The sequence below is a fragment of the Cetorhinus maximus genome, chromosome X (genome assembly GCF_964194155.1).
Source record: "Cetorhinus maximus chromosome X, sCetMax3.hap1.1, whole genome shotgun sequence".
Lineage (NCBI taxonomy): Eukaryota > Metazoa > Chordata > Chondrichthyes > Lamniformes > Cetorhinidae > Cetorhinus > Cetorhinus maximus.
The window spans coordinates 4,067,116-4,090,998 of NC_135917.1; the positions used below are offsets into that span (position 1 = coordinate 4,067,116).

General features: G+C 42.8%; 1 protein-coding gene across 3 annotated transcripts in view; it reads left to right on the forward strand.

Annotated features, from left to right (window-relative positions):
- The window catches only part of cdk2 (cyclin dependent kinase 2), a 434,240-nt gene that overhangs the window by 4,716 nt on the left and 405,641 nt on the right, over positions 1-23,883 (forward strand). The window contains exons 3-7 of one of the 3 annotated variants that reach the window (XR_013574133.1): positions 8,700-8,820; positions 11,165-11,335; positions 12,123-12,239; positions 16,432-16,635; positions 17,503-20,166. Coding sequence is in view for 2 of the 3 variants with exons in the window: in XM_078534579.1 (XP_078390705.1) it covers positions 8,700-8,820; positions 11,165-11,335; positions 12,123-12,239; positions 16,432-16,635; positions 17,503-17,607 (718 nt within the window). In the remaining variant the exon portion in view is untranslated. Of the gene's footprint in view, positions 1-8,699; positions 8,821-11,164; positions 11,336-12,122; positions 12,240-16,431; positions 16,636-17,502; positions 22,675-23,883 lie in introns of those variants that run through there. The other 2 variants (XM_078534579.1, XM_078534580.1) reach the window with 2 other exon arrangements.

The window sequence follows — 23,883 nt, forward strand, 5'->3', positions numbered from 1 at the left end:
CTGACTGTTATAATGCTGTTTATTAACAACAACAAATTGCATGCATAAAAAGAGTTAATTTATTCTGAAGCCAGTTGATGAAGTAGGAAACTAGACACCAATCTTTTACTTAATACTAGATTTAATGCAAGGTTACAAGTGTCTGCTTCCTCACTAACCAGTGTCCCAGAAGTCTCTTTTTATACTCTTTTGAGCATTAGTTAACTAAAACAAAATTAATTTATCACCACTTAAAAGTACACTGTAACTAAAAAAGTATTAAAGGAAACAAATTAAAATGTCATTACAGGGAGTAATAATGCACCCCAGCCCTTACGGCACCATCAGTTAAGGAAGGCCTCAAGCGCACTGGTGGACACCGTGTGCTCCCTCTCCAGGGACACCCGGGTGTAAAGGTAGCCACAGAAGAGGTGCAGGCGGTCAGGTTCAATGGACCCCCTCAACCACCTGCTGCCTGGACCTGTTAATGGCCACCTTGGCCCAGCCTCTTCTGAGTATACCAAATAAACAAAATAAACCAATTAACTGCTGAACCACCCCTTAAAGAGGCACTGTAACAAGAACAAAACTTTAAAGGAAACTTAACAAATGAAATTAAAATAATATTTTGGGGGGAGATAATGCACTCCAGCCCTTGTGGTGCACACCAGCTGCAAAAGGCCTAAAGTGTGCCAGTGGACACCACGTGCCCCCTCTCCATGGATACCCAGTCGCAAATATAGCCACAGAAGAAAGGCAGACAGTCTGGCCAGACAACCCTCTCAACTGCCTGTTGCCTTGGCCAAGTCTCTTTTTACACTCTCTTCAGCAAAACAGATAAACCAATTAACTAAATCAAAAACAGAATTACCTGGAAAAACTCAGCAGGTCTGGCAGCATCGGCTGAGAAGAAAAGAGTTGACGTTTCGAGTCCTCATGACCCTTCAACAGAACTAAGTAAAAATAGGGTAGGGGTGAAATATAAGCTGGTTTAAGGTTGGGGGGGGGGGGGTGTGGGGGGCTGTTGTAGGGACAAGCTAGCAGTGATAGGAGCAGATAATCAAAAGATGTCACAGATAAAGGAATGAAGAGGTGTTGAAGGTGGTGATATTATTTAAGAGAATGTGCTAATTAAGAATGGATGGCAGGACACTAAAGGTACAGCTCTAGTGGGGGTGGGGTGGTAAAACTGACAGGGCATTACAGGTATAGATTTAAAAATAATGGAAATAGGTGGGAAAAGAAAAATCTATATAAATTATTGGAAAAAAACAAAAGGGAGGGGGAAGAAACGGGCTGGGGGAGGGAGTTCAAGATCTAAAGTTGTTGAATTCAATATTCAGTCCGGAAGGCTGTAAAGTGCCTAGTCGGAAGATGAGGTGCTGTTCCTCCAGTTTGCGTTGGGCTTCACTGGAACAATGCAGCAAGCCAAGGACAGACATGTGGGCAAGAGAGCAGGGTGGAGTGTTAAAATGGCAAGCGACAGGGAGGTTTGGGTCTTTCTTGCGGACAGGTTGAACACCTGCGGTCTGTCCGCAAGAAAGACCCAAACCTCCCTGTCTCTTGCCATTTTAACACTCCACCCTGCTCTCTTGCCCACATGTCTGTCCTTGGCTTGCTGCATTGTTCCAGTGAAGCCCAACGCAAACTGGAGGAACAGCACCTCATCTTCCGACTAGGCACTTTACAGCCTTCTGGACTGAATATTGAATTCAACAACTTTAGATCTTGAACTCCCTCGTCCATCCCCACCCCCTTTCCGTTTCTTCCCCCAACACCTCTTTGTTCTTTTATCTGTGACATCTTTTGATTATCTGCTCCTATCACTGCTTGCTTGTCCCTACAACCATCCCCCCACCAACTTCTCTCCCCCCACCTTAAACCAGCTTATATTTCACCCCTCCCCTATTTTTACTTAGTTCTGTTGAAGGGTCACGAGGACTCGAAACGTCAACTCTTTTCTTCTCCACCGATGCTGCCAGACCTGCTGAGTTTTTCCAGGTAATCCTGTTTTTGTTTTGGATTTCCAGCATTCGCAGTAGTTTTTTGTTCCAATTAACTAAATGTCCACTTTTTGGGAGAGTCTCTTTTTAATGAAGCATATGGTCAAAATAAAAAAACAAACTAATAGACGGGGTGATAGCCCCTGGTGGGGCACTGTAACAAAAATCAAATTTCAAAAGGAAACTTAACTAATCAAACTAAAATCTCATTTTCGGGGTTGATGATGCCCTCCAGCCTCCACAGAAGGCCTCAAGCACTCCCTCTCCAGGGCCACCCAGCCACAAACATAGCCACTGAGGAGAGGCAGATGGTCAGGCCAAACAACCTCCTCAACTGCCTGCTGTCTTGGCCAGGTCTCTTTTTATACTCTTTAGAGCAAAACAAATAAATAATTAATTAAACAAATTAACAGCTCTATATAGGGGCAAAGTGTCTCTTCACACTTTTTTGAGCAAAACAAATAATCAAATAAACCAATTAGGTAAAGGTCCACCTCTTAAAGGGACAGTCTCTTTTTATACTAGCTTTTAAATAAAAGCAAAAATCGATTAAATAAGCTAATTAAAGGGGGGTAGACCCCCCCAAAATGGGGCATTGTAACTAAAACAAAACATCAAAGGAAGCTTACAAAATAGAATTAAAATTTAATTTCTGGGGGTGACGAAGCATTCCAGCGCCCACTGGTCGCGGAAGCCTCAAGCGCACCGAGACTTTTTTTTAAAAAAGAGACTCAGAGACAAAATCAATATATTAACCTAAAAATCAATAAATCAGAGGGTGATGATGGCCCCCGGTGGGGCAATGTAACTAAAACAAAAACGTGAAAGGAAACTTACAAAATCAAATCAAAATGTCATTTTCAGGGGTGGTAATGCACCCCAGCCCCCACAGTTCGCAGAAGGTCTCTGGCATACTGGTGGACACCGCGTGCTCCCTCCCAAGGCCACCCCGCTGCACACTTAGTCGCAGTAGAGGGGCAGACAGTTGGGTCAGCCAACCCCCTCGACTGCCCACTGCCCGGGCCAAGTCTCTTTAGAGCAAAACAAATTAACCTCCCCATGAAGGGGCAAAGTGTCTCTTTACACTGTGAGCAAAACAAATAATCAAGTAAACCAATTAACTAAAAAGGTCCAACCCTTAAAGGGGAAGTCTCTTTTTACACTCTTTTAATAAAACAAAAATCAATGAATTAAACAAAATCAATAAGTGAGAGGGGATGACAACCCCTGGTGGGGCACTTCACTAAAATCAAAACATCAAAGGAAACTTAACTAACTAAACCAACGTATCAATCCCGGGTGATGATGCACCCCAGCCTCCACGATGTCCACCAGTCGCAGAAGGCCACAAGCATACCGATCCTCTTTTTATAGACTTTATAGAGAACAAAATTAATAATTAAACGAAAATCAATAAATCAGCTGGGGAAAACAGCTCCTGGTGGGGCACTAACTAAAACAAAACGAGGCATTGAGATAGAGGATCAGCCATGATCATATTGAATGGCGGAGCAGGCTCGAAGGGCCGAATGACCTACTGCTGCTTCTATTATGTTTCTATGTCAAAGGAAACTTAACCAACTAAACCAAAATATTATTACTGGGGGTGATAATGCACCCCAGCCCCCGCAGTACCTACCAGTTGGGGAAGGCCTCAAGCGTACCAGGTCTCTTTTATAACTTTTTTTGAGTCAACCAAATCAACTAAATTAACAAAATCAGCGACAAAGTAAAAAGCAGCCCCTTAAAGGTAAACTACAAAAATAAAGACAAAATCTAAAGGAAACTTACAAACATTAAACCAAGATGTGATTAACAGGATCAATAAAACACCCCAGTCCCCAGGGGTCTCTTTTTATATGTGCTCAGGGTACTTAATCAATTGCCCTCCACCTGTATGTCCTTAACCTTAATAATACAATTAATGTACAATTAACAAAAAGTACCTGTAATGTAAAACAGCCCAAGGCACTTCACAGGTGCATTGTCAAACACAATTTGGCACCAAGCCAAATAAGGAAATATTAAGGAGTTAAGTTTTATACAGTCTTAAACACGGCAGGTAAGATTTAGGGAGGGAATTCCAGATTTTAGGGTCTAGGCAGTTGAAGGCATTGCCAGTGGTGAAGCAATGAAAATCGGGGATGCGCTAGAGGCCAGAATTGGAGTGCAGAGATCTCACAGAATTGTAGAGTTTGAAGAGTTTATAGAGATAGGATGGGCGTGGGGTGATTTGAGGCCATGAAAACAAGGATGAGAATTGATTCAAGTTTTCACTGTTTGAACAATGAAGCCGAATAATCTAAGAAGGGTTTAAGCTGTCTGTATGTTCTGTTTTTTCGGATCTGTGCATGTCTTCATCCTCTGCTGTACTTTGTAGCTGAATAATTGAAGCTCAGGAGTGTGTTTTTAATAATCCGTTGTATATATTTCTTTTGCTGATGCTCGGACTCTGAAATAATGTCAGATTGTAATGTTAAAACCCTGGTTCTAAGAGACCTGTGATTTTCAGTTTGTTTGGTTGTATTCTGTACAGTTGATCTGAGGCAGGATTGTGCTTCCACACAGGTGGACAGGCTGTACTCACACTGTTACTTGGGGACACATTGTCAGTATGTGCAGCTTGCCATATCTTTAAGATGCCCAGTTTAAAAAGGAGTAAATTCTCCCCTGTGGTCTACAGACACATTTCCCTCATGAAAAAGCTCAGGTGAACATCCTCTATCAGACATACGCCTGCAAGAGAAGATAAAGCATTTGCAACCATTTTCAGCCGGAAGTGCCAAGTGAATGATCCATCTCGTTCTCCTCCTGAGGTCCCCAGCATCACAGATGCCAGTCTTCAGCCAATTCAATTCACTCCCTGTAATATCAAGAAATGGCTGAAGGCTCCAGATACTGCAAAAGCTATGGGCCCTGACAGCATTCCAGCAATAGTACTGAAGACTTGTGCTCCAGAACTAGTTGCACCCTTAGCCAAGCTGTCCCAGAACAGCTACAATGCTGGTGTCTACCTGACAATGTGGAAAGCTGCTCACGTAAGCCCTGTACACAAAAAGTAAGACAAATCCAACCCGGCAATTACTGCCCCATCAGTCTACTCTTGATCATCACCAAAGTGATGGAAGGTGTCGTTAAGAGTGACATCAAGTGGCATTTACCGAGCAATAACCTGCCCATTGATGCTCATTTTCGGTTCCACCAGGGCCATTTAGCTCCTGGCCTTATTACAGCCTTAGTCCAAATGTGGACAAAAGAGCTGAATTCCAGAGGTAAGGTGAGAGTGACTTCCCTTGACATCATGGCAGCATTTGACCAAGTGTGACATCGAGGAGCCCTGGCAAAATTGAAGTCAATGGGAATCAGGGGAAAGCCCTCCACTGGTTGGAGTCATACCTAGCACAAAGGAAGATGGTTGTGGTTGTTGGAGGTCCATCATCTCGGTCCTAGGACATTGCTGTAGGAGTTCCTCAGGGTAGTGTCCGAGGCCCAACCATCTTCAGCTGCTTCATCAATGACCTTCCTTCCACCATAAGGTCAGGATGTTTACTGATGATTGCACAATGTTCTGTACCATTAGCAATTCCTTAGATAATGAAGCAGTCCATGCCAATATGCAGCAAGACCTGGACAGCATTCAGGCTTGGGCTGATAAGTGACAAGTAATATTTGTGCCACACAAGTGCCAGGCAATGGCCATCTCTAACAAGAGAGAATCTAACCATCTCCCCTCGAGATTCAATGGCGTTGCCATTGCTGAATCCCCCACTATCAAATCCTGGGGGTTACCATTGACCAGAAACTGAACTGGACCAGCCATATAAATACTGTGGCTACAAGAGCAGGTCAGTGGCTGGGAAATTCTGAGGAGAGTAACTCACCTCCTGACTCCCCAAAGCCTGTCCACCATCTACAAGGCACAAGTCAGGAGTGTGATGGATTACTCTCCACTTGCCCGGTTGAGTGCAGCTCCAACAACACCGGAGAAGCTCAATACCATCTAGGACAAAGCAGCCCGCTTGATTGGCACCCCATCCACCACCTTTAACATTTACTCTCTCCACCACTGACGCAATGTGGCAGCAGTGTGTACTGTATACAAGATGGACTGCAGCAACTCACCAAGGCTCCTTCAACAGCACCTTCCAAACCTGCGACCTCTACCACCTAGAAGGAGAGGGCAGCAGATGCATGGGAACACCACCACCTGCAAGTTCCTCTCCAAACCACACACCATTCTGACTTTGAACTATTTTGCCATTCCTTCACTATCACGGGATGAAAATCTTGGAATTCACTTCTCATCAGCACTGTGGGCGTATCTGTATCAGATGGATTGCAGTAGTTCAACTGGAAGGCCATCAACCTGAAACGTTAGCTCTGTCTCTCTACAGATCTTGTCAGATCTCCTAAGTATTTCCAGCATTTTCTGGTTTCTTTTCCAGATTTACACTTCCTTTGCAAGAACAGGAATGGTTATGATTTGATGGCATCGCATTTACTGCCTGGGGCACAAAATGCAGCCTCCTATGTGAAAATGCTAAAGATTGACCCTTAAATTTGTTTCCCCACAATAATTACCACCAGTCATCTGTGCACTATCCAGAGCTGGTAGGATAGAAGGCAGCTCACTACCACTTCTCGAGGGTGATTAGTGATGGGCAACAAATGCTGGTCTCGCCAGTGTCGCCCACATCCATGAAAGAACTAAAAGCAGTGTTGGGGTTGTTTTTGCTTTTGTTGATTTTCACTCACCCCTACCCCTTGCAAACAATGGATTTGTAAACAAGTATTTTGGAATGGATGTGTTGGGGGACAGGGAGCCAATGAAACAGAGCTTACTTAGACTCCATGTGTAATATGAAAGGTAGCCATGGGTGGGGTGGTGTTAAAGTGCAAGCCATATGAGGGTGATGCTGCAGTACATCCGCCTGTCTTGATCCTGCTTATTATATTCTGCTCTTATTGGTGTCCTAAACTCTCCAGCTGTGTCCTTGTGTTCCCACGCATTAAAGTTCACGCTCTCATTTTCTGGAGATCCTTGATGATTTGTTGAGGACCTCAACATGGATTCCACCTTGAATTGTGTTTCCATCAGCTGTAAGTAATAAACCTTGCAGCTTTCTGCAACTGGAAAACACAATTGCCCATTACTTAAATAAAGCAGCCAGGACTCGGTATGATACTTTGAGCTTCTGTGGCATTTTAATTGAAGTTTGGATTGACTGCTGTTTGAAGGTAGGGCTGCTTCTGTCATTTGTTTGAAGGATCTTTTGGGTGAGATTGTGTGGTGGGGGTGGGGGCCTTATCAATGCAGATGTTGCTATTTAATTGTTTTACATGTTTCCGTAATGGCTCCAGCTTGCCACTTTAAATCAGTTATTGCAATAGCAGCGAAAAGACTTGCTGAATCTGGCTCTGTGAAAGCACGGACTGTCAATTAATTCTTTGGTAAAGCTGGTAGGAGTTTATCAGCAGTTGCACTATTTGCTCTCAGCTCAGGATAGTGCACAGATGACTGGTTATCATTGTGGGGAAACAAACTTAAGGGTCAATTTTTAGCATTTTCACATAGGAGGCTGCATTTTGTGCCCCAGGCAGTAAATGTGATGCCATAAAATCGTAACCATTCCTGTTCTTGCAAATGAAGTGTAAATCTGGAAAAGAAACCAGAAAATGCTGGAAATACTTAGCAGCTCTGACAACATCTGTAGAGAGACAGAGCTAACATTTCAGGTTGATGACCTTCCATCAGAACTGGTAAATGTTAGGGAAGTAACAGGTTTTAAGCAAGTAAGACAAGGAAAAGGGGGGCGGGGAGGAAAAAAACAAAAGGGCAGGTCTGCTCGGGTGGAAGGCATGAGAGATTAAATGACAAAAAGGGAGTAATAATAGGACAAGAAAAGAAACAAAAGATGGATCAAGAGGAAATGTGATTGGCAACAGCTGAAAAACCAGCTGCTGCTGTCTACAAAAATGGGAGCAGTGGTTATGACCTGAAACTGTTGAACTCAATGAGTTCCGAAGGTTGTAAAGTGCCTAATTGATAGATGAGCTTCTGTTGAGCTTCATTCGCACTGAGTAGAGGGCCAAGAACAGAGTAGGAGTGAAGCGGAGAATTAACATGACAAGAGACCGTAAGCTCAGGGTCATGCTTGTGGACTGAATGGAGGTGTTCAGCAAAGCAAGTATAAATCTAGACCTGCTCTGTTCTCGCACTCTGGCCCAGTTCGCAGCTCTCACCAGTGTGCAATGGAGTGGATTTCATAAAGGACCTTTTATAGCTAACGGGGAAGCCTTTAATCTAATCAGCCTGGACTGAGCTAGGGGATCATGACAAGAGACTGATCTATATAGGATGTAGTTAATTGTCTTCATCTGAGTTACATAAGAGTGTCATTACAACAACAATTGTGCATTTATATAGCATCTTTAAGGTGATAAAACATTCCAAGGCTCTTCATAGGAGCATAAATAGACAAAACAAATCAACACGCCAGTTTTGCATTTTGCTGCTTGCATAAATAAAACAGTGAGATTTGCCAAATTAATCTTCTAAAACGATTTAATCTATTGTGGCTCCTGCAAATTTTGGTACTTTGTGACCATACAGTGGGTGAGAACGAGGTCTTTCTGGAGAAGAGAATTGGGAATGACGTTGGAACCCATGGCTGGATTACTAGTATTCCTCTTTTCCCCTCCACCCTCCTCCTTCAGGTTACTTGATGTCATTCACACGGAGAATAAACTGTATCTGGTCTTTGAGTTCCTGCATCAGGATCTGAAGAAATTCATGGACGTCTCTTCAGTCAATGGGATCCCATTGCCACTCGTCAAGGTAAAATCAAGTGGGTTTCATAGGACGAAATTAAAATGGAACGGATCCAGAGCGGGTCAACCACTTGAGGGATTTGGTGCAGTTGGTATATTCCCTAGTGTGCGCTTTGCTGTACGGTGGCTCAATATGTTACTTTGCCAGTCAACATGGTGGCTGTATCTGTGGTGCAAATTAAACTGTTCAATGCACAAAAGCGTAGACTTTCATTAACTTTTATAGCATATTAGACAACTTCTCAAAAATGGATCCTCCACCCTATTAAAGTGCCTCAAATTATCTTTGACAAGTGCATGGGATTAATTCTGCATCGATGGGAGGCCGTACTCCCACTCTGAGGGCATTCCAAAGTTCTTCTGCAATCAATTGATTACTTTTTGAAGCTTTGTTGTGTAGGCAAACATTGCAGCCGAGTTGCGTAGAGCAAAGTCTCGCAAACAGCAGTGAGATAAATGACCATTTGACCTGTTTTTGATAGTATTAGTTGAGGGGTAAGTGTTGGAAAAACGGCTCTGCTTTATTTCAAATAATATGATGGGATCTTTAGCATCCACCTGAATGTCTCATCCAAATCATGGCAAAAGGACTCCGACAGTGGATCCAGTTTTCAAAATTATTCGCTAATCTGGATAGCGCAATATTTATGCACTTCATCAGTTCATGGCATTATGGCGAATGCATCCTGTATTACAAATTGCAAGGCACTTGTAGATGTGTACATGCAGTTCTGTACATTTGGGTAGGTGTTCTTCATTGATCGAGGTGAGGAACCATCCTTGGCAGGAGGTTTGACTGGAGAGTCAGAAGACACGTTGGGTGTTCTATTGAGCCAGTATGTGGTACCTCTTAGTACTTAGGAGGGGAGTATGGTGCTGGTCCTCCACAGGAAGTGGTCCCATTCCTCCTGACGCCCACCTCCAGGCAAAGCCTGTATGCACCACTTGTAACACTGTGCTAACTTTCCATTGATGGTGGAGTGTTTAACTCAGCAAATCCTCTGACCACATTTGTCAGAATGTAATATCTGTTACTTATAAAAGAACAGCAGGTTTCATTTTTATTTAGTATATGTATGTTAATTTCTTATCTAATGTCAATCCCTCACCTTTTTTATAGGGGGTTTCTAACCCAGCTTTATTTTACTCATTCTCAAGTCGCAAAATCAAGTCGCAGTGCTGCTGGCAATTTTGTTCCAGCTTGTGAACTTTCAGCCCACACACAACCTGGAGGTTTAGCTCCAAGCTCATGTGAACCCAAAACTGCCCTTTGAAATCTTGTCTGTGTGTCATTTTCTCTGATGGGGGGTGGAATCTAGAACCAGGGGGTATAACCTGAAAGTTAGAACTAGGCTGTTCAGTAGTGAAATCAGAAAGCGCATCTTTACACAAAGGGTAGCGGAAATCTGGAACTCCTCCCCCACCCCCCCAATCCCCCCCCATGTGGATGCTAGGGGTTGGAGGTGGTTGGTATTCACAAGATTAAAATTGATTTTTTTAAGGACAGGTATTGCGGAATATGGAACTGAGGTGGGTATATGAAGTTGAGGTACAGATCAGCCATGATGTAATTGAATGGTGGAACTATTCTTGAGGGGCTGAATGGCCTCCTGTTTCTATGTGTATGTTTTATACATTGTTTCATTCGATCCCTCCGTACTGATGCTTGCATACAAAATATTTTCAGTGTTATCAATGTAGCCCTCTACTGCCCATACTATAGGAAGGCCCTTTAAAATTGCAACGGTTATCTTTCGCTGAGCAAGCGAAGGACCTCATGCCAGTCCAGCACTGGCGTTGATGCTACTGAATCACCTCAGTACCCTGTTCGAAGCTATTCGCTCTGGTCTCTCTAACGCCACATGCCTCTTTTGTACGTAAGTTTTATCAGCTCTTTAAAACAAGATCTTCTCTAGGAGCAGGGGACATTACTCTTTTCAACCCTTTGTGAGAGAGTCTTACTGAATGCCCTTGGTGATATTAAAACCTGAAGACAACTGTGCCAGGGAAACGAGGTAGAGGAGTGGAATCTCAATATTTCTGCTATTTCTCTGCTACTTTTACAGCTGTCAGTGTTCATCCCTGAATAGTATTTCTTCATTTTTAACTGCAAAGTTATCTTAATCCGTGTTTAATTTTGAACTCTGCCCCTCCAGCCATTAAGCACCTGATTTATTATCTGAATCAGATATTTGAACGGGAGTCCAGGAATGCCAAATGAAGTTAGCTTAACAGCCGTGGGATTTTGTGCTATTCCAGTTCTATTTAGCATTAGATCTGGTACAGTGGTTGATGTAATATGCGTTTTGTTGTTGTGCTGGTTAATTATTGTGTGTGTTTCTCCCATTCAGAGTTACCTATTCCAGCTACTGCAGGGGCTTGCATTCTGCCATTCTCACCGGGTACTTCACCGTGACCTGAAGCCCCAGAACCTGTTGATCAATGCGGAGGGGGCGATTAAACTGGCTGACTTTGGACTCGCACGAGCTTTTGGAGTACCGGTTCGCACGTACACCCATGAGGTATGTTGCCCGACCCCCCCACCAAAATTGGACACAGTGGCTCGAATGGGCAGCAAAGTGTTCCGGGGCATTGCTGGGTGGGGAACTGTTAACTTTGCTACAAGTAATGTGATCGTTCTCAGGAACTGGGGAAGGGGCACAGGTGACAAGCTATAATGAGCAACCAAAGGCTGGAGCTTCTTGGCTTTATTGGCAGCTATGCCTGGAGGTAGCAGCTTGTCAGTGAAACTCCTTCTGCCATTTAGTGGCACAGAGTTTGATAACTATGTGTACTCTTTTGTTCAAGACCTATTTGCTAGTGGCCTTTGAACTGCCCCTGAAATTATTTTTGCTTATCTTGAGTGGTAAGCAAAATAATATAAAATGGCCTTTTTTTAATATGGCGCAAGAATTGAGAAGAGATACCAGCCTTCAAAGGTTAGATACTGACTGTGCTGTCCATAGATGCTGCCTGACCTAATAAGTGTTTCCAACATTTTCTTGAATTTATTCCATGGGTAGAGCCTGGAGTGGATCCTGGAGAATTGGGAGAAATCTGAGACCGAGGGGGAAACTATTAGTTAAACAAAAAGCAAGCAAGTGAATCTGTACTTTCCTACAGAATGTAGATTGCCTCAATGTGGAATTCTCTGCAATTCCATCACTGAAGATGCACCTTCAAACATTATTTTCTCCATTGTCAGGGACTGAATTACTGATAAAGATCACTGTATGGATTAAATCTTCCAAAGACATGTCAGAAAAGGAGGAGGAATATGAGTTTGAAATCTTTTTCTTTTTTTTGCAGGTTGTCACATTGTGGTATCGTGCCCCTGAGATCCTCTTGGGGTGTAAATATTACTCCACTGCAGTAGATATCTGGAGTCTGGGCTGCATCTTCGCAGAAATGGTAACAGATTCTAAAGTTAGTGCAGCTCTGTGATGAGATAATGATTAAACTGAGAAATACGTCAAAGATGCACTCCCTTTTTAAAAAAAAATCCTTTTCCGTCACCCCCCCCCCCCACTCCAAACACCCTTTCCTTCCTCAGGATGTATGTTCTGGGCAAGGGCTAAAGGGTGTTTGTCAGCTTGGTTTTAAGCTCTGGCAATATGGAAACGTTGAAATGCAATCCGAAGTGGGACTCTTGTTGCCCTCCCTGCCCACCTCACTGTCACACCTATTCTTCCCTCCTACTTGCCAAAAGTCATAAGTCCTCACATAAACTGGAGAAAATCTGGTGTGAATGCCCATTGAGGTGGACATTCGAGCACTGGTCCCAAATTAAGAGGAGCAAGAAAAGATTGATCCCATCTTTAATTTAACACAGTCCTGATGATGAATGCTGTAAGGACATACGATGATTTTTTTTTTTGCATACTCCTTAGCTCCTCAATTTGGAGAAATTGTCAGGTTCTGTGGTTGTGTATCTTTTACATGATCTTAAACTTAGTAAGTTCTAGAGGAAACAAAGTTCAAGAAGCATACAGACAGCGAAAAGCCCATCTTTATAGACAGGCAATGCCTTAACCATTTGAATATCGAATGAATTGCACTGTTGTCCCTGGCTTTAGATGCTTAATGTAATGAATGATCTCCTGTATCAGTGGTCTTTGAAGAGATTTGAGAATCTACTTAAGGCACTTTTACACTACACAATTGTGCAGCCAACTGCAGGCATATGGGTCTATTTTTACCATTGCACCCCATATTGTGAACCAGTGAAACTCCTGTTCCCAACAGTGCCATAGATCCACAAAGGTGTTGTAAGGACCTGGAAGCTGCTTTTAGTAATGTATGGGTGGGAAGTGGTTGAGGTGAATGGTGTAAATGTGTTTAAGGGGAAGCTAGATAAATACATGAGAGAGAAAGGAACAGAAGGATGTTTGAGGGTTGCAAATAATAACTCCTGAAAAGATTTTAGTTTGCTCACCAAGGTGGCTGTTTCTTTGTTGTTGATTTTTAAAAATTTGCTGGTTAGGGTCTTCTTTTGACTCATTTGTGACTCATCCAAGCAAAGACCATTATTTCTACTCGGAGTCATTGAGAATTGTAATGGAAGGCAACGGAACACAGACGGCTGTTAAAGGCTCCAATGAAAGTTCCATTAAATGCGCAATCTTTACTTAAATATAGAAAGTGAGATAGCCATGTGGTGAAGGGAGGAGGCAAAGCATCTTTTCATCTGATGAACCTATGCCAGATTGCCTGGAGTGTGGCGGGATTGGACACAAAGATGTCTGTTTGAAGTCCTGTGTTCTCAAAGAAGTATTTCAGTGCCTTTGATCACTATCATTAGCACTCAGATGATCTCCCAGCCTCTCTCCCTGCCCAAATGTGTGTGTGATCAGTCTCATCAAGTTTTGTCTTGGGGCAGAGAGAGTAGGGCATGATATGGTGCATGACTTTGGTGTGGGTGGCGAGGGGGAAGGCTGTGAATATGAAGAAATATTCAAACCATCGCCTCATATCCACTGAGCCATTTCTCATTAGTTTTAACATTTCATAAAAGCACTTCAACATCTTGCATTTGATTTTCATTTTATTATTTCACTGAAAGACCATTGGGTGCTTTTTTTCCCCCCCCCACAACTTCCTTCCCTACTGCCCCCATTTGTCAGCAGACAGGACAGACAGATGAGCTGCTCCTAGCCCTCTACCATTGTTGCTTCTCCTTCTCTGGAAACATCAAACCTCTGCTTGGGAGCTTGCTGTGCATGGGTGTACCATTCTGGCTGATGTGCCACCATGTTGATGCATTTTTTTTTTTTTTTGCAGTACTAACTTCAGCTCTCTTCATAGGAAAATTACATAGGCCGGAATTTTCTGGCCCTGTTGTGGCCGGACCTGCCACGGGAGATTCAGCGGCCCAACCAAAAATCCATTGACTTTCGGTGGGGGCCAGACAATCCCAGCGGCTGGCGTGGCCGGAAAATCCCGCCCGTAGTCTCTACAGCACAATAACAGGCCATTTAGCTCAATAGGTCTTTACTGGTGTTTATGCTCCACATGAGCCTCCGCCCACCTTACTTAATTTAACCCAAACAGCATATCCTCCTTTTTCTTTCTCCCTCATGTAGCTTCTCCTTTAAGCGCATTTATGTTGTTTGCCTCAACTACTCCGTGTGGTAGTCAGATCCGCACACAGTTTATTCTAGAGTATACCAGAATGACCACCTTGTTACTTGAGTCATGCTGTTAAACTCCTTGCTTCATGCAGATGAGGTGATCAGAGATGTTCATTTAGCTCCATTCTAAATCACTAAGTTGAAGGATCATCTTGTATGAATAGGGGAGAGGGGACGTCTATCCCAGTTTTTACTATCGTTCCAGATGTGTCTGATTTTTTTGAATAGCTCTGCTCTTGAGTTGTGCTGTTCTAGTCGAGTAGTTTTATTGATGGGATAATTCAAGATGGAGATTGTGATCTAAAATCTCTCAACATATCAGAAACCTAAGATTTGAAGGATTTTAGGAGCCATCATTGGCCTCGGCACCCCTAAGTTAGGGAGAGCAAAATCAGATGGCATCTTGCCCCTTGCCATTGTCTAGTGACTGGAAGGGAAGAAGTGTGAATATCACAGCGGACAAAGTTGGCTATAATATGCCCCGCAGTTGAATAGCCTTCCAACGCTTGCTGTCTTGATTCGCATATGACTAATGGTCACTTGGGCAAGGTAATGGAGAATGCCTGGTGTCTGTAAAACTCTAACCCAGTAAGGAAACATATCTCTGCACAAGAGTGACGCCTTCTTCCTAACCCTGTGCCACCACAGATGACCCTTTTGCACGCACAGTGAGGGAGGGAAAATTTAGGTTGTAGACTGTTGTTCCATTCATGTAATATCTTATGGTAGTGTTCATTGTACAAGGAGTAGAATAAACAGAGCTCCTCTGAAATCTGCTTTCAAATGGCTGCTTTGTTTAGATGTGGTGCATGATTCCAGTGTGCTGGGCTCATGATGCAATGAAACTTGCTGACCTAGTTGCCTTAGGATAGAAATTCTTGTTCTCCATTCTACACATACTTTTGCTTTTTTACTGTATAGTATACCCACTGTATTTTGTGTGAATCATAAGCAGTCTGGTGGAGCAGCAATTGTGTGCTTCACACTGAGGTGATTGGAGAGGTGGGGGGGTTGGGGGGAGGAAGAGTTCGTTGTCAATGAAATATTCAAACTGATTGAGCTCAATCTGTAACCATTGTATAACCAGATTATTGTGTGCAGGTTGCAGAGAAACCATATTTCGTTCGTCTGCAAGCTATCTGCATAATATAGAATGTGTGACCATACCTTAATTTGGCAGGAGAATAAAAGCACGTTGGTGGGACCATGGATGTGTCAGATTTACTAACCTTTCCAAGTCGGTATCTGGATGTTATCACCCATTGCCAAAATGAAAAAGGACATAGAAGTGGAGGTGTTAATTGTTTTCTTTCCAAAAAAAAAGTTTCTTTTTAAAAAGAGCCCTAAGGGTAAAACTTTCACTTTAAAGATGGATGTTGACAGCACCCCCGCCCCACCACCATGTCTATAGACGGGAGATTCTGCGTCTTTCAACCTACAACAGTAATTGGCTGCCTATTAATACTGTACTGGGCTGCTTCTGGTGGCTCAGTGGGTAAATGCATTGCCATACCAAGAAGGCCCCGGGCACAATTTTTGGTCTGTGCTGATTGCACTGATCTCTGCCAGGGCAGCAGAGGGTTGGTGGGGGGGTGGCGGTGTGATTGACCTTAGTGTCCCTGACTTCTGCTTCAACACATTCTTATGCAGCGTGGACAGAGGCCAGCTCAGCTTTGATTCCTGCCACTCTGTATGTTTAAATGCTCTGCCAACGCTGCTGTCTAGACACTTGTATGAAGCATGGTCACTTGGATAACATACCAGAGAGTGACTGGTCCTTGTAAAACTGCCACAGCAAGAGTCAGCAACTTCAGGTCAGAAGGAGAGGAGTGGAAACTGGAGTTCCCATCTACCTGATGCTCCAGATGTAGACAGGATACTTAAATGTGAAAGTCCAGGGCAGCACAGCTATAATGGCTGTTGTGAGACAATAATGTAGTTTACTAAACCAACAAAACCAATTCTGGTTTTGCTTTTGTTTGTCTCAGATCACTAGGAGAGCTTTATTCCCTGGAGACTCTGAGATTGATCAGCTGTTTCGCATTTTCCGCACACTTGGAACGCCAGATGAATCGGTCTGGCCAGGAGTAACCTCCATGCCTGATTACAAGCCCACATTCCCAAGGTGGATTCAGCAGGATCTTGGTAAAGTGGTCCCGCCTCTGGATGAGGTTGGCAGAGATCTGTTAGCGGTGAGTAATGAGATGCGAGTGCAAGCAGCATGTCATGTAAATAGATTTAGTAAACTGCAGAGTGATCAGATGATTAGTCTGTGGAATGCCACCCTTAAGTCTGGGAATGTGAGAAAATTGGGAAGGGAATTTTTAAAACGTTCATCTATAGCTCTGGACTGGTTTGAAATAAAGAAGCCAATGTAGTTATATTTATTTAATAGAGTCCTAAGTCCCCTGGCAAATCTCACTCTTCTAACTTTAACTTTGAAACCAGAGCCTCCTCAGAAAAAGTGGGAGCATAGCTTGGAGAAAACAAAAATTTTCTCTACTTCTACCTAAATACCAGTGTCCACAAGTTATGAAAACCTGGATATAATTTACACTTGGCTCTAGTACAAATATGGGGTGGGTGTGGGGCGATATGTCATTGAAACAAGATGGTAGCCTCTATAAAGACTTGATAAAGACTCCTTTAATTCTGACCTCTTGAGCATCCCTGATTTTAATCGCTCCACCATTGGTGGCCATCCCTTCAGTTGCCTGGGCCCTAAGCTCTAAAATTTCCTCCTTACATCTTGCCACCTCTCTACCTCATTTTCCTCCTTTAAGACACTCCCTAAAACCTTTGACCAAGCTTTTGGTCATCTGATCTAATATCTCCTTATGTGGCTCAGTGTCAAATTTTGTTTTACAATGTTCCTGTGAAGCACCTTCAGGCATTTTATTAGTTAAAGCTGCTATATAAATATAAGTTGTCGTTGCTCATTCTACAATATAATCAGTGCTTCACTTTTTTTAAATCTCTCCGTCTTAATCTCTTTTGCCTTATATTTTGTAAGTTCTTGCTGAATTTAACTGACTCACTTTGATTCATCTTTCCTGCAGCAAATGCTTCAGTATGATCCAAGCAAGCGGATCTCAGCGAAGAGCGCCCTGTCCCACCCTTTCTTCCAAGATGTGACCACACCCATCCCTCACCTTCGAGCTTAAACTTCAGCCGATCAATCGCTGGTCTGGAAAGCCTGAAGAGTCACTTGTAGGAACTGATGAGGCAGTGTCTATTCATACTGTCTGTCCAGTCTTTATTCCCAGAAGTGCCAAAGATCCATGTGTTGGTCATTCACATCTCCAGAGCTTTTATTTAACAAGTTCCATATGATTTTCGCAAACATTTGAGACTTAACTTTCTATCAAAGAATTTTTCATATTTCTTAGATAAATGGATGGTCTCCAGTTGGCCTTCCTCGTGGGACCATCCTGCCTAATTCGATTGGAAAGCTTCCGATTTATCATATCAACTCATTACAATACAGAGAGCCACAATAAGTGTGCACTTGTGCTTTATTTTTCCATTCCTACAGGAAGCTGTGATTGTCACCAATCAACCAGAACAACACTAATAAAACCCTAGTGAGATCCCTTCATCCAAATGAAAATTACATTTCTATCAAAGAAATGTCCCAATGACTCAGAGATGCAAATCTCCAACTCTGAGCCATACAAACCAGAAAGGTCCTAGTTTGATCCTCAGTATCTACTGATTTCAGCCAGGACTAAGATAAAGGTGCTACAATTGGCTGGGTTAGGGAGAGGAAGATAGCTCATGGTTCCACTTCCTGGTTGCTATCCAGTGATCTTTGCTGGCAGTATCCATGTATGGATAGGTGATGACATAGATGTGATACTCCCTGTAGTTGGATGGTCAGCTAGCACTCATTGTCCAGGCTGACATGTGAAGCATGGCCTTTTAGGCAAGGTAGCAGAAACCCCCTGAATGAGCTCAAAGTGAGAGTTGATGATGGGAGAGCAGGATAGAAAATTTTAAAAGTAATAGGATAATAGCTCAGTGAAGAAATTCATTGCCCATTGGTGACGTTGAGCCACAAAGAACTCTGGTGCTAAATTAGCGAATCTCAGTCAGTGAAGACAATATAATTGGCCACAGCGACACTGGGCTATGAAGGGAGAAAGCAAAATCGGCCCAGGCTCCTGTTCTTGGTCACTATCCAGCCATCTCTGCTGTGAGTGTATGTGCAGATTTCTGGTGAACACAAGATAAGGAAACGAGGTGGGAGGAAATTGGTCAAAAGAGGAATAAAGATCACCAGAGAAAGCATCAATAATAATTTGTAACAGTACAATTAGACCAATTGGACATTCACCTAGCTGATTTATTTTCTAATTGGAGTAGGTAGTTTCTTGTGGCTAGTTGGGAAGGTCACTTTAGATAAATGCATGATAATTAAGTCCGCCTAATAACCTAGCATTGAGGCTTTTTGTCTCTTCCCACAAGAAGCATGACTACTGTCATTCAGTCATGCACCAGATGCTGATGGTTGCGGGATAGCTTGTGCTGTAGGTTCTGATGGTGAATCCAATTCATTTGTTTCCTGTTATTCTGAGTCACAACCCCAGTTGACATGGTGGCACAATTCCAAGAGACAAATATGGGTCTAACATAACTGAACAGTACTGGAGGGAAAGCATGAGCACTAAGCAGAGAAAACAAGGAGGCTATTGACCTGCATGAAGAAAATGCACAAGCTGACGCTTGGGAACTAAAATTGTTTGAAACTTTTGGAGTGAGTAGTTTTTAATTCAGGTTGCCTGCATTTTAGTTGAATCTACAATTCCACAAAAGCTGAATTAGAACTGCAGGTGATGATGAATGAATACTCTCACTTCAAGATTAATGGCAATGTGCATTTTTGAACTGTTTTTTTTGATGTTTTAATCTTATGTATGTAATTCTAACCTTGGATCTATGAAGGGATGTTTTACAATGTTTTGAGACTGGATATAAATATTGTTGTCCACACAAGCTCATCCGAACCCTTATTGGAAATTAACCAGTGCCCGACTATGTGAATGCATTGTAGCTACCCTTTTACTCTGGGCTTATGTTGTGGCCAATTTACTCTACATTGGTAGAAGGTTAAGCATTTTGAGATTAGTTGGCCTGCAATTGGTAGTTTGCTTTGGGGGACAAGCATCTTTCACAACCAAAACGTATTAAGCAATTATGAGTATGGCTTCTGCTGTGCTTTGTTGATAATGGTTTCCAGTAGCTCATGGACTGGATAATGTGGGCCAAATGGTCAACAAAAAAGAGAGTCGGGTTCTCTCTAAGCAAATCAAACCCAGCAGGTAATTGGGTAACCCAATGAAGAAACTGTCATGCCACTTGGTTTATATCACCATGGCACCACCTTGTGATTTCTTCAAAATGCACTAGATGCTTCAAAATAGCAGGAATTCTGGTGAATGATTATTCATGTAATTCCACAATGTCTATTACTTGGGTAAATGTGGGATGCAGCAGCACTAACAGAAATGCTGCTCATCCCAGACCTTCATCCTTTCCGTCTGCAGACCCCTGAGGAAAAATAGATTGAGATCATTGACCTAAATATGCAAAGTGTTTGAGACTTTGGGGGCTCTTTCAGTGACTTAGTAGGTAACAGTATACAGCTTGGTGTGGAACCGAGCAACACACAGGAGGCAAGTCCCTGATTCAATCCTTAGTCTGCATTGAGTTCGGTGGTGGTGGTGGTGGTGCTACAATTGGCCTTGGTGTCCTTGGGCTAGAAATAGGTGTTGCTTCAGTGAACTATGCCTCCTGTTCCATTGTAAAGTCTTTCCCAGCTATTCCCTAGAGCCTTGGTCCAAGGCACTAACCCACCCCACACTGTAGTAACTAAATCCACTTCAGACCCTAGGCCTGCGATATTTTAAAAAGCAGAAAATTGGTAAACAATTGAATGTAAATTTATATTTACAAACAAACCCTGTTCAGATGTAAATTGGATAGTTATTTAAATACTTCATGCAGATTAAAATTAAACCTATGAACTGCTTTAATTTACGAATGTTGCACATTTTGGTTTCCTTGGTGACATGTTTCTGTGATTTGTGCCCTTTGGGAGACCAACCAATGGCCTCATCTGACCAAGTTTGCCAAAATAATAGGCTTGAGTATGGCTTTGATATTGTCATCAAATTTTGAGTCTGGGGATGAGCTCTGTTTAGTGTTTTTTAAACTATTCATGGGATTTGCATTTGCCCATTTTTTAATCGTTATGTAGAAAATTAAAAATATTTTGTTGACTGAATTGTCTCTGTGCTGAAAGCTAAAAATTTAGAAGTCTGATCCAAGAAGTTGGATGGGAGAAGGAATCTGGTGTCTGCATTTCTTGTGTGAGCCAACAAAAGAGGAGGGAGTTTGGTCTTCCTTTCAAGTGATACAGGCTATGACATTTCTTACCAAGTTTGTAATTTGGACTTCAATGTCCATTGTTAGTTGGATGCTCCAATCTGGAAATTTCTCGAGGCATGTCACTCTTCAGCTAAACTGCTAGGGGACATGCCTTGAGCACTTCAAACTTGTTACCAGTATATATCATTTTTAATATATTGTAATTCGCTATTACCAGAATAAAGGTTTTGTAATTTCATCACAGTTGTTACTCTTTCAATAATTAAAGCTGAAAATGCTGGAATGGTCCCTTGAGTCCATCACTTCCATTCCTGCAGTGCCCTCCAGTCACAGAAGTGTTGTAGACACCAGAAATAAGATAATTTAGTTTCATTTTGTTTTGTTGCAAGTTTATTTTATGGTTAAGTTCTTTTAATAGTTGTGCCTTTTATATGTAAAATAAAAAGGGCATGTGTAAAATTGGTTCTGTTGATGACACTGGGACAACCCAGTGTAATCCATTTTTGGAATAAAAACAAAATGCTGGAAATAGTCAGCAGGTCTGGCGGCATCTGTGGATAAAGAAACAGTTAATGTTTGGAGTCGAATATGACTCTTCTTCAGAACTGCGCACACTGTGTCTGTCCTTAAATGCTCCCGATTATTTGGAAACCTAGAATTATAGGGCAGAATCTTCTGCCTGTCGGTCGGGAGCGGGTGCGGACAGGCGTGGAGCTGATCGCCGCCCGCGATTGGCTGCACACCGCCATTTTACATGGACGGGCCAATTAAGGCCCGCCCACCGTGACGTGCGCCCAGTAGCGCTCAGCGCAACCTGTGCGGGCGGGAGGAGGAGGGAGAGTCGGGCCCTGCGCTCCTTCACGCAAGAGTGCAAAAATCTCCCCGTCAAAGGCCTGTTAAGGCCATTAATGAACCAATTAGGGCAGCCCTGTCAATTGCCTAAATTGGTTCATTAATGGCCTTAACAGGCCTTTGACAGCTTGGCGGGTACGTACCCGCCAAACGAAAGATCAGAATGATGCACGATGATGTTGGGACACACGCCCGACGTCACCGTGTGTCATTTTACGCACCCTGTACGCTGATGGGAAAATTCTCCCCATTGAATAATAAAGCACAGAAAGAGGCCATTCAGCCCATCATGCCTGCATCAGATGGATCAGCACTCCATCCCATAAACATTTGTGTCTAGTACAGACAGACTTTCATGGTTTCACTATCTTTCTGAATACATGTATAATATTGGTATATTATTTCAAAAATATATTTTATTAAACAAGCATTACGCTTTTGTGTTACCCAATGCACTGTCAGGGTTGCCAACTGTGATTAAATGTATCCCTGGAGGTTTCATCACATGACTTCCCCCCACGCTCCAGCCATTAGTCAGTCAACACATCCATCCTTGTGACGTACGGCCTGCCTACGCCACTTGGAAAGCAAGGAGACTTATTACCAAATTGGATGATGCTTGACTCAGCCAAACAACCTTTTTTTCTCCCCATTTTCAACATTTTTATATCTGGTAAAGAGAAATGGTCAAAGAAAATGACAAAAAAAACTTTTTTCATGTCCTGATGATTTTTCTCCAGGGTAGCACACAGCAGGCTCCTGAAGATTGATCTTCAATTCCTGGAGACTAACTTATGAAATAGGAGCAGAAGTAGGCCATTCAGCCCCTTGAGTCTGCTCTGCCATTCAATAAGATCATGGCGGATCTTTGTTTTAAATTCCACATTCCCATCTACCCCCGATAACCTTTGATTCCGTTGCCCAACAAGAATCTTATCTACCTCCACCTTAGAAATATTCAATGACCCCGCCTCCACCACCTTCTGAGGCAGAGTGTTCCAAAGTCGCACAACCCTCTGAGAGAAAACATTTCTCCTCATCTCTGTCCTAAAAGGTCAACCCCTAATTTTAAAACAGTGCCCTTCAGTTCTGGACTCACCCACAAGAGGAAACATACTTTCCACATCCCCCTTGTCAAGACCGTTCAGGATCTTATATACTTCAATCAAGTCACCCCTCACTCTTCTAAACTCCAGTGGAAATGAGCCCAGTCTGTCCAAACTTTCCTCATAAGACAACCCACTCATTCCAAGTATCGATCTGATAAACCTCTTCTAAACGGCCTCCAACACATTTATATCCTTAAATAAGGAGACCAAAACTGTACATGGTGTTCAAGTTGTGGTCTCACCAATGTCCTGTATAACTGAAGCATAATATCCTTACTTTTATGTAAGGATGTAAGACTCCGGGCCAATCCTTGAGGGTTTGCAACCCTATGCTCTAATCACATAGGAAGATTGTTCTCCGTTCTTGCAACCTATCACAGACTTAAAAAAAACAGGGAACGTTAATACCAAAACAGATCCTGAAACCTCGTCATAATAGGAAGGATCAGCCTTGTTGATTAAAGATATAGAGGTCCTGAAATTATATGTGTTGAGTTGTGCTAGATTTGTACCAATATGTCAGGACTTGCAGCCATCTGTATTGAGCTGAATAAAAAGACTTGCATTAATATAGCGCTTTTCATGACCACGGGATGTCCCAAATTGCTTCACAGCCAATGAAATACTTTTTGAAGTGTAATCACTGGTGTAATGTAGGAAACGCAACAGCCAATTTGCACACGGCAAACTCACAAACAGCAATGTGATAATGACCAGATAATCTGCTTTTATGATGTTGATTGAATCTGCTAAAATGTGCTGGGTCAGTCTATTTAAATATCCATTGCTGGTTCACTTGTGCTAAATGGGATTCTTGTGCTAAGATGATTGGAACCCAAAGTGCATCCTTTTAAAAAATACACAACCAAACGAAGATCACAACATCAAGCCGGTATACCAACAGGTACATAGACAAGTTAACTGTCAGAAAGCTGCACTAATGTGTGTGAGAAGGTGCATGTGATTTTTGTCCCATTTTTCAAGAATGCCTTCCCCTGGAGGATCTGCCAGAGTTGGCCAACAAGGGGACACTTTCAGTGAGACTGACCTCCCAAATCCTCCATGAGATTCATCGGAGGAGAGAGACTA